This window comes from Taudactylus pleione, unplaced genomic scaffold (assembly GCF_031769625.1).
Source record: "Taudactylus pleione unplaced genomic scaffold, aTauple2 ptg001137l, whole genome shotgun sequence".
Lineage (NCBI taxonomy): Eukaryota > Metazoa > Chordata > Amphibia > Anura > Myobatrachidae > Taudactylus > Taudactylus pleione.
Window position 1 is genome coordinate 4,256,728 of NW_028285538.1, and position 15,412 is coordinate 4,272,139.

General features: G+C 46.4%; 1 protein-coding gene across 2 annotated transcripts in view; it reads left to right on the forward strand.

Moving 5' to 3' along the window:
- The first annotated feature begins 6,347 nt into the window (after positions 1-6,347).
- Positions 6,348-15,412, forward strand: part of RIF1 (replication timing regulatory factor 1) — a 109,746-nt gene continuing 100,681 nt past the window's right edge. The window contains exons 1-10 of one of the 2 annotated variants that reach the window (XM_088461990.1): positions 6,348-6,445; positions 10,850-10,968; positions 11,516-11,594; positions 12,118-12,214; positions 12,773-12,903; positions 13,241-13,332; positions 13,431-13,620; positions 14,034-14,126; positions 14,218-14,356; positions 14,861-15,012. In XM_088461990.1, the coding sequence (XP_088318116.1) occupies positions 10,862-10,968; positions 11,516-11,594; positions 12,118-12,214; positions 12,773-12,903; positions 13,241-13,332; positions 13,431-13,620; positions 14,034-14,126; positions 14,218-14,356; positions 14,861-15,012 (1,080 nt within the window). In that variant the 5' untranslated portion in view covers positions 6,348-6,445; positions 10,850-10,861. The remainder of the gene's footprint in view (positions 6,446-10,849; positions 10,969-11,515; positions 11,595-12,117; positions 12,215-12,772; positions 12,904-13,240; positions 13,333-13,430; positions 13,621-14,033; positions 14,127-14,217; positions 14,357-14,860; positions 15,013-15,412) is intronic. The other variant, XM_088461991.1, reaches the window with a different exon arrangement.

Sequence of the window (15,412 nt, forward strand, 5' to 3'; positions counted from 1 at the left end):
TCTGGAGGAAGACTGTTTCTTTACCGTACCCTGTGGGCGAAAGGACCGAGATGACGACTGCCTAAACTCAGAAGTAGTCGTGGATGGTAATTCAGCAGACTTCGGTGTTGCCAAAGAAGTCATTATATGATCCAGCTCTGGTCCAAACAGTACCTTCCACGCAAAAGGCAAGGATTCAAGGGCCTTTTTGGACCCTGCATCCGCCTTCCAGGTCTTTAGCCAAAGGGATCTTAGGGCTGCAACTAAGTTTGCAGACCCTCGAAGCCAAGATACCTGTGTCAATCACCGCTTCCCCCATATACACAGCTGTTTCTCGCATTCGACTGAGAAGAGACTGTTGTTCTCTGGTTGCATTAGGAATTGTATCTTCCAGAGATTTTGTCCAATCTTCCATAGCTTTGGCTACCAAGGCTACAGCCATGGCTGCTCTGGTAATAGCTCCAGATAATAGAAAACTTGACAATTATTTGAAATCAATGTTTTCATCAATGCTGCAGGAATGGGTAACGTAGCGCTCCTGAACAATTTTGTAACATGAGCATCTAACATCGGGGAAACTTCCCATTTGTTACACTCACCAAGTGCAAATGGGTATCAAGAGGTTATATTCCTTATAGCATGAAATGCTTACTAGGGAGTACCCTATGCCTCAGACATGAGATTCGTCAGTTGCTCCAACTGAGGGAAATAATACTTAGCTACCTTCTGACGTCCAAAGACCGGAGTCTTAGATGACAGTGAAACCTCCTCTTCCTCTATACTGGGAACAGCTCTAACCACTCTCACCAGAGAGGGGACATCCACACGGACCGATTGTCTTCTTCCACTGAGTAAGACACGGAACTCTTAAGTATCAGAGTCTGCCGAGAAGTCAGATTCTTGAGGCAACGACTGACGACAACCTCTCTTATGCCCCTGATTTACCACTACAGGTCTCTCTGCCTGCTGAGAGGCTATAGACGGTGACATACTCTGAATAGAGTGAGCAGTAGAATTAACCCAACATGAATTCATGGTTGGCATATACATAGAAGGATGCACATGCTGTGAACACCCCATAGCATGAGATAATACCACAGCAGCAGGAGCCCGTGCTTCTGCAGCCTTGTCTACTAGGTATGACAAAACCTGAGGCAAAATGGCCACCCAGGGTGCTCTAGTGCTGGTGCAGGTGTACCGTATAGCCCAGGTAGCTGTTTACAACAGTTACTACACAATCCATCCTGTATAACATCCTGCTCAGACAGGCCTGCAAAATAGGACTTACATGTTCTCTGCACTGGCGGTTCATCCTTCTCACCTTTACCTTTAGACATGACAAATGTGTAAATGGTATAAGGTGTATAGTATAAATGCAATGTGACCTCTATCAATGAAAAAAACCCACACACCTCTGCAGAGGGATTTAGGAGAAACACAGTGATAGGTATAACTGACAGTTTGAAAAAACAGGCAGTATAAATACAGCAGCTAGCATATATAGTCACATACAATGCATAAATACGCACAATTGCTATTGCAAATGGACTCTGAATCAACTAGCCAGCCCCGGAGGGGTAATGGTAGGATGTAGAGTGCTATATACCAGACCCAAGGGAGAGGTATACAGAGAGACAGACCAAAACCTCTGAGAACAACAAGCTTCAGCAGTACACACACAAACGCTAACTGCGAGCGTCTCACACACGAGGTGGTCAGATATAGTAAACCAGACGCGTGAATCTGTACCCGGAAGTTTGCGTCTGGGGGGAGGAGCGGCTGGGGGAGCGCCTCTCCCCTAGGTTGCTATTTTGATGGGCGGGTACACTGACCTCACAGTAGTAAGACGTTGACTAGTGTGCCTCTAGTGCGTCTTACCACCCGTCCCCAGTGACAGACGATATGGTCCCGGCACCATAGTGAGGACAAGTTACACGAGGCCTTCACCAGCAGCCACCTCCGATGCGTCTCTACACTGGAGGCCAGGACTGCCGCGCACGATTCCTCGTGAGGAATCGCTCACCTGACATCTTCGTGATCTGACTGCAGTCCGGACCTCAGCAAAAGCCGCTGCTAAGCCATGCTGAGGCCTGCCAAAAACCTCAGGGCATTTAGTGGTACTGGTGTTTCGGTGTAGGCGGAGGTAGAAGGAGTCTCGGTACATGCGTCATTATCGGTGCCTGGTACCGCTACACTCTGAAGTTCAAAAACAAAGGTAAATCATGAAAATAAAAAAGCCTGGGACTGCCTAGGCAGTCCCGCTGTATAACAGGTGCAAATGGTCTTGCTGCGTACCAAACAAAAATGCTGAATGTCTGTGGCTGAGAGTGGGGTATATAGGGAGGAGGACCAGTGCATGCTGGGAGCTCCAAAGCTGTAGCTGTTTGGTGCATTGGATCGCTCCAACTACATACCCCAAGTTAGTTCCTGTGGACCCTATGGAATCTGAAGAAGAAAAGATACAAAAGTGCATGAAATATAGATCAATTTATTAAAACACTTTAGGTAATATATAATAGTAAAGGTGCATACACACACACCGATTTTTTGAACGATCATCGATAACTGATATCAATTATCGTTCACCGTTGAAAAAATCGTTCACTTTCTAAGTTAAAACGATGAACGATTATCGTTCATGCTCGTTCACGTTTGTAGTTTAGTCAGGCTGACCAACTCAACGATTTTCATTAAGGGAATATGCAAAAATTGTTTGTAGTTAAAAAAAAAATCGTTCATTACATTTAGTAAATGAACAATTTTAGTAAACGATTTTCGTTCATTTTACCCTTGAAAAAAAGAACGAAAATAGTTTAATAAAATCGTTCATTTACAAAATCGTTGTGTGTGTATGCAGCTTAATTAATACACCGGCCGTAATACACATAAAAAACACAATCAATAAACAATGAAAAAAGAATTAAAAAAATATATATAGTGCCGATTCTATTTCCTTAAATATCCAGCTCCTGGGCATATATTATCCAAACTGGCAGTATCTGCACAAGTAGCACAATTCTTCTGTTTATAATTATTTATATTACTATCCAAGAGCACATGCAGAGCCAACCACTGTAACAAACACTATATAATCTCTGTATTTTTATAACTAAAGACCCCCATACATCAGCAATTGATTACAGCAATTGCAATCGATTGTGTATAAAAATCTTTCCCTTTTTCAATCGATTGTGGCAATACAGCAATCGACTGAAAAAGGGAAAGATTTTTATACACAAATCGATTACAAATTGCACGATTGCTGCAATCAATTGCTGATGTATGGGGGCCTTTAGTATCAGCTATGTAGCAGCTTGTCAATTAGTAGTCAGAAGCACATGTAACAATCCAGCAGTAGCAATCTCATAACAGCTTGTGAATTGCACCCATAAAGGCCCCCATACATCGGCAATTGATTGCAGATTGTCACAATCGATTGAAAAAGGGAAAGATTTTTATACACGATTGCTGCAATCAATTGCTGATGTATGGGGGCCCTTAATCCCCGTGTGAATAGGTAGAATTAGTATGGCTGTTTGCTAGAATCAGTAGCATGCAATCTTATATTTATTGTACGTTTGTAAGTCACTACTAATCTTTAGTTAAGGTCACATTCTTGGCCAGGTAATGTATTATAGTGTGGTACTAATTGGTACTGATAGATTGCAGATATTCAGTAATTTGGTAGGCACAATTCCTTTCAGCTGCAAGAGGATTCCTTATTCCACAGCCAAATAAGCAGTGTCTGTATATCGGTCTTTCTACAGACCTATATATATCTTGCCCTGAGCAGGTACATTTCCCGCTGGAATATCATAAGCCTTAACGCGTTTCCCCACCATCCCGTGGGCCGCAAAAGTTGCAGTGCAGAGCTCACCGCTGGTGAATAGATTCTGTGAGCGTGATTCCAAAAAGGGGGCGAGGTCGGCTGGGGAGGGGTGTAACCTTGTGACACGCCTCCAATTTGTCAAACTTGGGGGCGTGCTCAGCACTTACTTACATGGGCTTCCCCAATGCGCTCCACTCACGGTGAATAGATGGGTGCATTCTAGGCCGACTCGACCTTCTTCAGTGTCACAGTTGGTCACTGTACTTCAGGCGGAATGGCAAAACATGCTGCTGTTGTCCAGGAACTTGTGGACAGTTTGCCAAGAAGGGTGTCTGCAGTAACCACTGCACCTGGTGGACCTACAAAGTACTGACGTCAATAAAATCTTGTTGAGCCATTTGCTGTCAGTGTCCAATCACTTTAGTCTACATACAGTATATATAGAATACCCGGTATCTGCTGGGCCAAGCTCAGCTGGTTGTGATCTGCCACTTCCTAGCCCACTCTCTGCCCCCTCCCTCCAACACTCCGCACGAGCACATACAGAGTTACACTGCACTACATCAGCACACATAAGGTTACAACGCAATGCACCAGTACACACAGGGTTACACCATTTAGTGGCAGCATACACAGGATTACACTCCACAGTGATAGCTGGCTGTGGGGTTGAGCAGCAAGGCATCTATTGTCAGTATAGGGGGAGCCGAGCATCTCACAGAGTGCTGGGCAGGGGGATGCAGCAAGGCTCCACCTCCTTTCGACTGCGCGTATAACAATTGCAATGGTTATACTATCTAATGGTTGTGATGCGATGGCTAGTTGCCATCGCATTGCAAGATTTGATGTCAGAAGCCCACCAACCATTCCATGCTGGGCTTCCTATGTCCATCCCTACCCCATGCATCCTTCCCAGATTGCGAGAAAAGTGCAAATACTAAGTGCACACAACATAAATAAATATCCGTGGCGCGCCATCTAAGTCGAACCAAGCGTCTTGTGCCATATAGCGTAAAAACGATGTGTATGAGGACACGTCTATCAATATAGATACGCTCAGACTACGTCTCTCTCTGCATTTCTTTTTATTTGAGTGTGCTCATTCTCCGAGTGTGAAAATATTAAATATATTCTCCGCAAATGGGCACATTCACCTCTGCATCAGCCCATTAGGCGTGTTTAGGCGCGATATAGGGGAAAAGGGACCTTCGCATGCAACATGTGTAAAACATGACATCAATACGTTAGCCATAAATGTGAGAAAGAGCTCACCCAGTGTTGGGATTTTTGGAATAGACACAAAAATATAACTTACTAACACTATATTCACCTGACATTACCCTTTGCATATAGGCCCTGATTCAGAGCCGGACGCAAGTGGCTGCTCGTTCGCTCCGAGCGGTTTGCCCAACTGCGCATGCGTACGGATCGTAATACGCATGCGCGAACCACTCAGTGCGGCCGAAATTCATGTGTTCGCAAAATAGCGAATGCCTGATAATTTGAGTGACAGAAAGAGGCGTATGTGGGTGGTAACAGGGGAAGGTGCTTGAAAACGGGGAGTGGAGATCCGATCGCAGGCGTGCGTAAAGGTCAAAACGGGCGTTTTATGGGTGTGCATAATTAATACAGCAGCGTCATTGACCACGTCACTGGGTTATTTTATAGCCAGAACTGCTCGCAAAATTGTGGTAGCAAAAACCAACCACAAGAATAGCGAGCAGTTCATACCCTGGTCGATGTACTCGATTAATCTAATAAACAGCGGACATGACGTAGGATGCGAGCAGCCAGGGGGCGTATTTTTCCAAAAAACGAACGCAAGTTTTGTTCGCTCGTTCAGACCTAGAGGCGTCAACAGACCGCAAACAGCGAACGGTTCATTTGAATAGCCACCCCTTGTTTTAGAACGAACGACCGCAAATAGCGAGTGACTCTGAATGAGGGCCATAATCCCCTAAACTAAAGGTTCCCAAGCTCAGTCCTTAAGACACCCTAAACAGTCCAGGTTGTAAGGATTTCCATGCTTGATCACAGGTGACTTAATTAGTACTCAATTTGATTTAACCACCTGTGCTCAACCATGGATATCTCTAAAACCTGAACTGTTTGGGAGCCTTGAAGACCGCGTTTGGTGCCTTAAAAACCCAATGTTATAATGATTTTAAAACGTCTAACACTATGGGGTACAATGACTGCAGGCTTCAGCTATACATGATAATACAGTAACAATAAAGAATATAATGACAGTCGCACACTACCACGCCTGCTGCTACAGGTCTGTTACAGTGTGTGTATCCATGACTATAACACCATGACCAGTCCACCACTCTTCCAAGCTCCCTCCCCCGCCAGTCTGTGGAACCATCCAAGCATCCAATCACTAGTGTCTTCCTCCCATCTATCCGCTCTGCGTGCGATTATCTTCCCCTGCCTGCTATCCACCAGCTCGGCACTCTGTTATCAGTCAGCCACTTCCATCCAATCTTGCGTCACTTTAGTCGGCGGGAGCTGGAAGGGGAGGCGCCTGCAGAGCGCGGGTAAATCAGGCGGTGGTGTCAGGGGGACGGCGAGCGCTGGTCCTGTTTCCTGGGGATCCGGAGTTTGAGGGGCTCCCGCTGCCAGGTGCGTTCCGAGGTGAGCGGGTGGGATGTCTGTGACAGACAGCCCCATAAGGCACAGTGATGGTGGCCGTAGATCATCCTGCCAAAGAGGTTCTGCAGCAGCTCCTCAGTCCTTACTGTAGCTCACCAACTTTAGACCACGTTTAGGCCACATATGGCATGTTATTGGTGTGGGACTAGAAGTCCCAGGATGCCTTAGTAGTCAGGACAACAATCTCACATTTACCCCCTTATGTGTTAGGCAGCTGTGTGGCTGGTGTGTGTGTGTGTGTGTTATGCAGCTGTGTGGCTGCTGTGTGTGTGTGTGTTATGCAGCTGTGTGGCTGCTGTGTGTGTGTGTTATGCAGCTGTGTGGCTGCTGTGTGTGTGTGTTATGCAGCTGTGTGGCTGCTGTGTGTGTGTTATGCAGCTGTGTGGCTGCTGTGTGTGTGTGTTATGCAGCTGTGTGGCTGCTGTGTGTGTGTGTGTTATGCAGCTGTGTGGCTGCTGTGTGTGTGTGTGTTATGCAGCTGTGTGGCTGCTGTGTGTGTGTGTGTTATGCAGCTGTGTGGCTGCTGTGTGTGTGTGTTATGCAGCTGTGTGGCTGCTGTGTGTGTGTGTTATGCAGCTGTGTGGCTGCTGTGTGTGTTATGCAGCTGTGTGGCTGCTGTGTGTGTGTGTTATGCAGCTGTGTGGCTGCTGTGTGTGTGTGTTATGCAGCTGTGTGGCTGCTGTGTGTGTGTGTTATGCAGCTGTGTGGCTGCTGTGTGTGTGTGTTATGCAGCTGTGTGGCTGCTGTGTGTGTGTGTTATGCAGCTGTGTGGCTGCTGTGTGTGTGTGTTATGCAGCTGTGTGGCTGCTGTGTGTGTGTGTTATGCAGCTGTGTGGCTGCTGTGTGTGTGTGTTATGCAGCTGTGTGGCTGCTGTGTATGTGTGTTATGCAGCTGTGTGGCTGCTGTGTGTGTGTGTTATGCAGCTGTGTGGCTGCTGTGTGTGTGTGTTATGCTGCTGTGTGGCTGCTGTGTGTGTGTGTTATGCTGCTGTGTGTGTGTGTTATGCAGCTGTGTGGCTGCTGTGTGTGTGTGTTATGCAGCTGTGTGGCTGCTGTGTGTGTGTGTTATGCAGCTGTGTGGCTGCTGTGTGTGTGTGTTATGCAGCTGTGTGGCTGCTGTGTGTGTGTGTTATGCAGCTGTGTGGCTGCTGTGTGTGTGTGTTATGCAGCTGTGTGGCTGCTGTGTGTGTGTGTTATGCAGCTGTGTGGCTGCTGTGTGTGTGTGTGTGTTATGCAGCTGTGTGGCTGCTGTGTGTGTGTGTCATGCAGCTGTGTGGCTGGCGCGCGCGTGTGTGTCATGCAGCTGTGTGGCTGGCGCGCGCGTGTGTGTCATGCAGCTGTGTGGCTGGCGCGCGCGTGTGTGTCATGCAGCTGTGTGGCTGGCGCGCGCGTGTGTGTCATGCAGCTGTGTGGCTGGCGCGCGCGTGTGTGTCATGCAGCTGTGTGGCTGGCGCGCGCGTGTGTGTCATGCAGCTGTGTGGCTGGCGCGCGCGTGTGTGTCATGCAGCTGTGTGGCTGGCGCGCGCGTGTGTGTCATGCAGCTGTGTGGCTGGCGCGCGCGTGTGTGTCATGCAGCTGTGTGGCTGGCGCGCGCGTGTGTGTCATGCAGCTGTGTGGCTGGCGCGCGCGTGTGTGTCATGCAGCTGTGTGGCTGGCGCGCGCGTGTGTGTCATGCAGCTGTGTGGCTGGCGCGCGCGTGTGTGTCATGCAGCTGTGTGGCTGGCGCGCGCGCGTGTGTGTCATGCAGCTGTGTGGCTGGCGCGCGCGCGTGTGTGTCATGCAGCTGTGTGGCTGGCGCGCGCGCGTGTGTCATGCAGCTGTGTGGCTGGCGCGCGCGCGTGTGTCATGCAGCTGTGTGGCTGGCGCGCGCGTGTGTGTCATGCAGCTGTGTGGCTGGCGCGCGCGTGTGTGTCATGCAGCTGTGTGGCTGGCGCGCGCGTGTGTGTCATGCAGCTGTGTGGCTGGCGCGCGCGTGTGTGTCATGCAGCTGTGTGGCTGGCGCGCGCGTGTGTGTCATGCAGCTGTGTGGCTGGCGCGCGCGTGTGTGTCATGCAGCTGTGTGGCTGGCGCGCGCGTGTGTGTCATGCAGCTGTGTGGCTGGCGCGCGCGTGTGTCATGCAGCTGTGTGGCTGGCGCGCGCGTGTGTCATGCAGCTGTGTGGCTGGCGCGCGCGTGTGTCATGCAGCTGTGTGGCTGGCGCGCGCGTGTGTCATGCAGCTGTGTGGCTGGCGCGCGTGTGTGTGTCATGCAGCTGTGTGGCTGGCGCGCGTGTGTGTGTCATGCAGCTGTGTGGCTGGCGCGCGCGTGTGTGTGTGTCATGCAGCTGTGTGGCTGGCGCGCGCGTGTGTGTGTGTCATGCAGCTGTGTGGCTGGCGCGCGCGTGTGTGTGTGTCATGCAGCTGTGTGGCTGGCGCGCGCGTGTGTGTGTGTCTTGCAGCTGTGTGGCTGGCGCGCGCGTGTGTGTGTGTCTTGCAGCTGTGTGGCTGGCGCGCGCGTGTGTGTCTTGCAGCTGTGTGGCTGGCGCGCGCGTGTGTGTCTTGCAGCTGTGTGGCTGGCGCGCGTGTGTGTGTCTTGCAGCTGTGTGGCTGGCGCGCGTGTGTGTGTCTTGCAGCTGTGTGGCTGGCGCGCGTGTGTGTGTCTTGCAGCTGTGTGGCTGGCGCGCGTGTGTGTGTCATGCAGCTGTGTGGCTGGCGCGCGCGTGTGTGTGTCATGCAGCTGTGTGGCTGGCGCGCCTGTGTGTGTCATGCAGCTGTGTGGCTGGCGCGCCTGTGTGTGTCATGCAGCTGTGTGGCTGGCGCGCCTGTGTGTGTCATGCAGCTGTGTGGCTGGCGTGCCTGTGTGTTATGCAGCTGTGTGGCTGGCGTGCCTGTGTGTAGGTGTCATGCGCCTGTGTGTAGGTGTCATGCAGCTGTGTGGCTGGCGTGCCTGTGTGTAGGTGTCATGCAGCTGTGTGGCTGGTGTGTAGGTGTTAGGCCCTCATTGAACTGCTGGTATCAGTGGTCATGGCCTTTCCTGGCTATGTAAGAGTTAGGGCGTTGCGGTTGCTAGCTGGAACAGTGACTGACAGTCGCTGTCGAGCAGCGGGGAGAGGGGTCCTCCTGTGTTCACTCTGTGTTTGGCTACCTGTAACTGGGCACCCTCCTGTGTACCCAGCAAAAATAATAAAGTTCCTCCAAAAATTGAACAGTTTCTGGGTGCTGTTTAAAAAAATGATCTGTGTCCAAAAAGCAAATATTGGGCAGTATCTGGGCGCTGTTTATGGCGAAGGCCCCTATCTGGCTGCTTCTTGATGCCACCCACCTGGCAAAATTTTCTGGGGAGAACACTATATGTACAGTCTCCGTCAAGGGTTATTGTTAATTTAAAAGGACTTTATATGGCTGCTTGTTGTCCGAAATAAGATACATGTTGTAATGGTTAGCATGTTGGGTGCAAGCGATTGTTTAGAAGATTAGTCACATGTAAAACGTCTTGGGGGCTATTTGATTCTTTTATCAGGTGCCATATCTAATGTGTCCTTAACAGAGCAATTGAATTGTTGCTCTGTTTGGGTGCCTGCGCTGGGTGTGGGCCCAGACAGCACCGGGTACTTACTGTTTTGAGGGCTTCAAACTCTTGACTTTTTGCACTTTTCTACTTGACACGTCAGGAGGCTGCAAGCAGAAATGGCTATCCGCGCCTATGTGTGCCCGAATGGAGTAACAATTGAATTACTTCTATGGAGCTCATTCGTTAAGGTGTCTGATAAAAATATTTTATCACCCCCCCCCCCGCCCTCCCCTTATGTATGCGCAGCAATGGCTAAGGTGATTCCTGTGTCTCTACTGAGGCTGTGGGCTATTGTATACATGCAGTGATGGCGACTAGTTCCATACACACTTTCCGATGCCGCGAGCGATGGCGCAACAGCGGGGGCCATTCAGCATGGCCCCCCGCTAACGTCGTCAGTCGAATCTGGAGTGGGAGCGTGCGTCATCAATGACATTGAGTGTACACACTAGACAATGTTGCCGACATGTTGTCTGGCCGGATTGGACGACATATCGTCTAGTGTGTATACGGCATTAGGGGAAGATGTTTCAAGCTTCCTACTGAATTGTAAAGTTTTCCATAGCAACCAATCTGCTTATAGCTAGCATTTATAAAGTACATTCTATAAAATAGGTAGAAGCTGATTGGTTGCTGTGGGCAACACCTCCACTTGTCCACTCTTTGGAAGGTTTAATACATTACCCTGTTAATACCTTGTTGACTGCTTGGCGCCCATCTGGTGGTTTTGATATAAACCTGGTTAAACTTATGTAAATTTTATGGCTAATTGTCACACTGTTTCTGTATATATTGTTGTATATCCCACATTAAATAACCATACTTATTTTTCCATAGCATCTATGAAAAATGGCTGCTGCATTAGATGATTCCCAATTGATGCCTTTACTAGAAACTTTGGAGGACTCCTCTACCTCGTACACAGAAAAAACAGATGCATACCTCTCCATTGCTAAGTGCGTAAGAACTATTTTATCACGTAAATATTTGTCACTACAACTGTAGACAGTCTTTCTGATTTCTGACCATATCTAGTTTTAACTTTAAGTACGTATTCCTGAGTGCCTCTGTGAAAAGGGTCGAGTGGGGACTGTTAAGAATGGTGCCTAGAGTAGTTGGTACACACTAAAGTGTATAGGGTTTCTGCTAGACCGGGGGCAGGGCGCTGAGGTGTGGGCAGACACTCTCTTCCTGCACGCTTCTGAAAAGGGGCGTGACTGAATGGGAAGGGGGTGTGTCCTCATGGCACGCCCCTAATTCATCACTCGGTGTGCCCAGCACTTAGAGGTGCTGGGCTTCCCCCAAGATTTCCCTTCCCTATATAGACGGCATCTATCCACCCGCTGGTGTTCGGTAACGGCAACATTTCTAGAATGCGTTTTGCAACTTTGCTAAATATTAGATCATATTTTGTTCATCAGTGCTTTCCAACGTATTCCTGAGTTTGTATCAGTTCTCATTTTGTTCAGCACCAATGACACTTGTTTTGATCTCTCCTTGTAGCCGTCTTAGTGGAGAAGATGGCAAAGATTTCACAGTCCTGGTTGGAAAACAATTTGTGCGTCTTTGTAAAGCTTTTAAGGTATGGAAATAAAGTAACTTGTATGTGCCTGGTTAGGATTGGCCAAGACTACGATATCTGGTAATTGGACCAATATTGTGTATGGCCCCAAAAATATTTTTGTCAGATTTACCCCATTGGTTTTCCTAGGATGGTTACTGGCTAAGGCAGAGAATGTGTTTGGGATGTCATGTGAACCATGTAGCCAAATTAGAAGGTGGCCCTGTAGTTCTGATTAGCCTTTAGACTTCAGTAATGTGATTTACTATAGTGTTCATTCTAGCTCCTTGCACCTGTCACAACCCGTGCAGTTCTTCTTTCCTGCCTGGGGTGTGGCTCTCTGCTTTGCTGCTTCTAGCACACACTGCTGAGATACAGACCAGAGTGTGCTAGAAGCACCAGAGCACAGAGCGACACCCCATGCAGGAAAGAGGAATTGCACGGGTTGTGACAGGTGCAGGGTGCTCGAATGAACACTAGCTAATGCTATACTACACTTTTATTTGCTTGTTTTTCCCTTATTTATATTAGACTTATCTTTCAGGTTCACATTTCCCACCAGAATTCTGATCTCAATAACGCAGCACTTCAGATGTTGGGATTTTGTGGTTTTAATAGTAAAATAGCATCAAGCATATCAGGTAATTATAAGGGTCTGGTGGTGTTTGTAATAGGGTTTTTTTTTTTTTTTTTCTTTAATGTCATGACTGATTTGTATTAAGTAGCTGTCTGGTTACGTTACAAATACGTTGTGTCAAATTTTCACCTGCTGTAGGGGGCACAGACGATTGATTGTTGTTACTATTTTTTTTTTATGTAGCGTTGCCAAATTGTGCATCACTGTACAGAGAATATTTAGCATTCCCAGCATTCCCTGCTCCATTGAAGCTTAGTCTATATTTCCTAACACCTAAATGGACATATTACACAAGTGGTGCACCAGTCCCTTGAATACTGACACCACCTGCTAGATATATACCAATGGATCAAGAGATTTAGCATACACCTAGAGATTTAATAACTTTAACATGCCTTTAAACAATTAGAATTGCTTTTTTAATTCCAAATAGTCAATGTAAGTGTCATATTTGCTCCACATTTGTTAGAAGAGAGTAAGGTCTAGGATGTAAGGCCTGTTAAGTGAACTTGTGACTTTCTCAATTTTTTTTATTTTTTTTATTTTTTTCTCCCCCTTGTAGCATCTGAGGTGAATGAATTGTTGACTGTACTAAACAGTATTGCTGTAAAAGCAACAGATAAGAACACATGCACTAGAGCACTTTGGGTGATTTCAAAACAAAACTTCTCCCCTGAAGAAGTTGGCAAGGCGGTGAGTTTTATTCTGTTTCGTAGATGGCAAGAAGCTAATTTTAGTGTATTTACCAAACGACAGGGGTCCTTATCCCAAGTAGTGGCTGACATAATTCTGCCATGTGCTCTACTTCTTAAAATGTTGCATGCAAACAATTTCTACATCAGTTATTGGTAAGGGAGGTCCTAAATCCTTAGACATGTGTAAAGTATCACATAACCAAATGCCCACCTATATTAGCGTGCAAACTATCACTGTGTACAATCACCGTACAGGTAGAGGTGATACATAAATTATTTGAATCAATTTTGAGTATATTAAGCACCAAGTAAATACTTTTATCCTCTTACCTTAGGTACCGTCTATAATTTCTACATTAGAAAGTGTACTTGATAAAGATGTGCATTCGCTTGTTGTTGCATATGAAGCACTGAATGTTGTTATAAGGTAAGAAGAAAATCCTATTCCCTTTCCTATCTGACTAGTAAAACTATATTAAAAATGTACTGATTTCTTTTGTTTGGTATTTGGTTATGTTGTTTCAGACTTTTGGAACAAACACCTGCACAGATGACAGAGGAGGCTGTTCGATGGACAAAATTAATTATTCCATTGGTAATCTACTCGGCGCCCAAGGTTCGGTTAAGAGGAGCGACAGCCCTAGAAATTGGGCTACCACTGTTGCTTCAGAAACAGCAGGAAGTGTCGGCTGTAACAGAACAGCTCATGTCAACTGTGAGTTAACTTGGGAATGTTTGTTTCATCCGTGAATGCTTGTAATGTGATTGACATACTTGTAGTCTGCATGGGGTAATCGTGACGTTTTAGGCTATTACTTTCCTGAACGTCTAGACTCTAGAGCAGGGGTGGGCAATAGGTGGCCCTCCAGCTGTTGAACTACAAATCCCAGCATTCACCACAGGTCCCCGTCAGGCGCCAAGGTTATTTTGTGATTACAAATCCCAGCATGCCTTGCAACAGTTTTAGCATGGCCAAATAACAAAACTGTGGCAGGGCATAGTGGGATGTGTAGTTCTACAACAGCTGGCTGGGCTTATTGCCCACCCCTACTCTAGAGATAAGTTTTACCAGTTTTCACTTTGCTTTATAGTATCTTTATTTCTATTTTTTTATCTCTGCTTTTACAGAAAATCATTGCGGAACTGCACAAACTTTTTACAAGTAAAAATGAGACTTATGTGCTGAAACTGTGGCCGTTGTTTGTCAAGCTGCTAGGGAAGGTAACTAGGCCATGTCATTTTCAATGGGCCTGTTGTGGGAAGTTTCTTGATGATGATGATGATAAACTTTTTTTTTTTTTCTCGTCTCCAGACATTGCATCGAAGTGGCAGCTTTATTAACTCCTTACTGCAGCTGGAAGAGTTGGGCTTTCGAAGTGCGTCTCCGGCAGTAAAGAAAATTGCTTTTATTGCCTGGAAAAGCCTTATTGATAACTTTGCATTAAACCCAGGTAAATCTAATTTATATTGTCTGACTTAGTTGATTTTTTTTTTTTTTTATAAATAAGGAAATATTGTTGGTTTCTTTCTTGGCTACATAATTTTCTATATACATTAAGTTGTGATAATGGAACAGTGTAAATTTCAGCCTGTCATTCATCAAACACAGATATGTACAAAATAAACTTTTATTATTATTTTGCTCCTTAACACAAAACCAGAGCACCCCTTAGCCAGTCTACGGTCCCGACTGATATTTTTTTGGCTCTTGTTTTTTTAAACCGTGTAATCTTTGGAGCATTTTATGAAATTGAGAATAAGATTGATGTATATAAATTATATATACAGTATTACCTAGTATGTAAGGAAAGTGACTTTTGACGCTACTAATCTACAACTGTTTTACACTATATTAATAAACGGCATTCATGAGATCTTCTAGGTCACTGGATTTCTTTCGGTATGTATATTGTAAGTAGTTTTCCAAATCCATCTTGTACAATTTGTGTTCTCAGATATACTATGCAGTACCAAGAGGCTAAAACTGCTTATGCAGCCATTAAGTTCTATCCACGTTAGGACAGAAGCCCTAGCTCTGACAAAAGTAGAAGTCTGGTGGTATCTTCTAATGCGTCTTGGATCTCAGCTTCCAGCACACTTTGAACAGGTAACTTGAGCTCTCCTTCACGGGAGTTTACTATTATATTCTGATACTCCTGCTCTTAGATTCGCACAGGTAGGAAGCACCATGGGACTTGCCTGCTGGGTAGACAACTAAATGTTTAGGCTTTCTTTACTCTATACAGCTCAAATTGGTCTGTATCTGCTAATCTAGTCAAATTCACTGGGGTCAGTGGTGCATACACTGTAGAAAGAGGTATTTAAAAAAACAGGAAAAGGTGATGAGCTCAGACCTCCCAATGTGCTGCTGTGATAACTAAACCACCAAATAAGTATAATGTAAACCTACAAATAGCGATCATACCACATCATAAAAAGTAATTCTAACAATCACCTAATGAATAGACCACAGGAAGTGTGTATTACAGAAAAGTCTAAAAGGAATA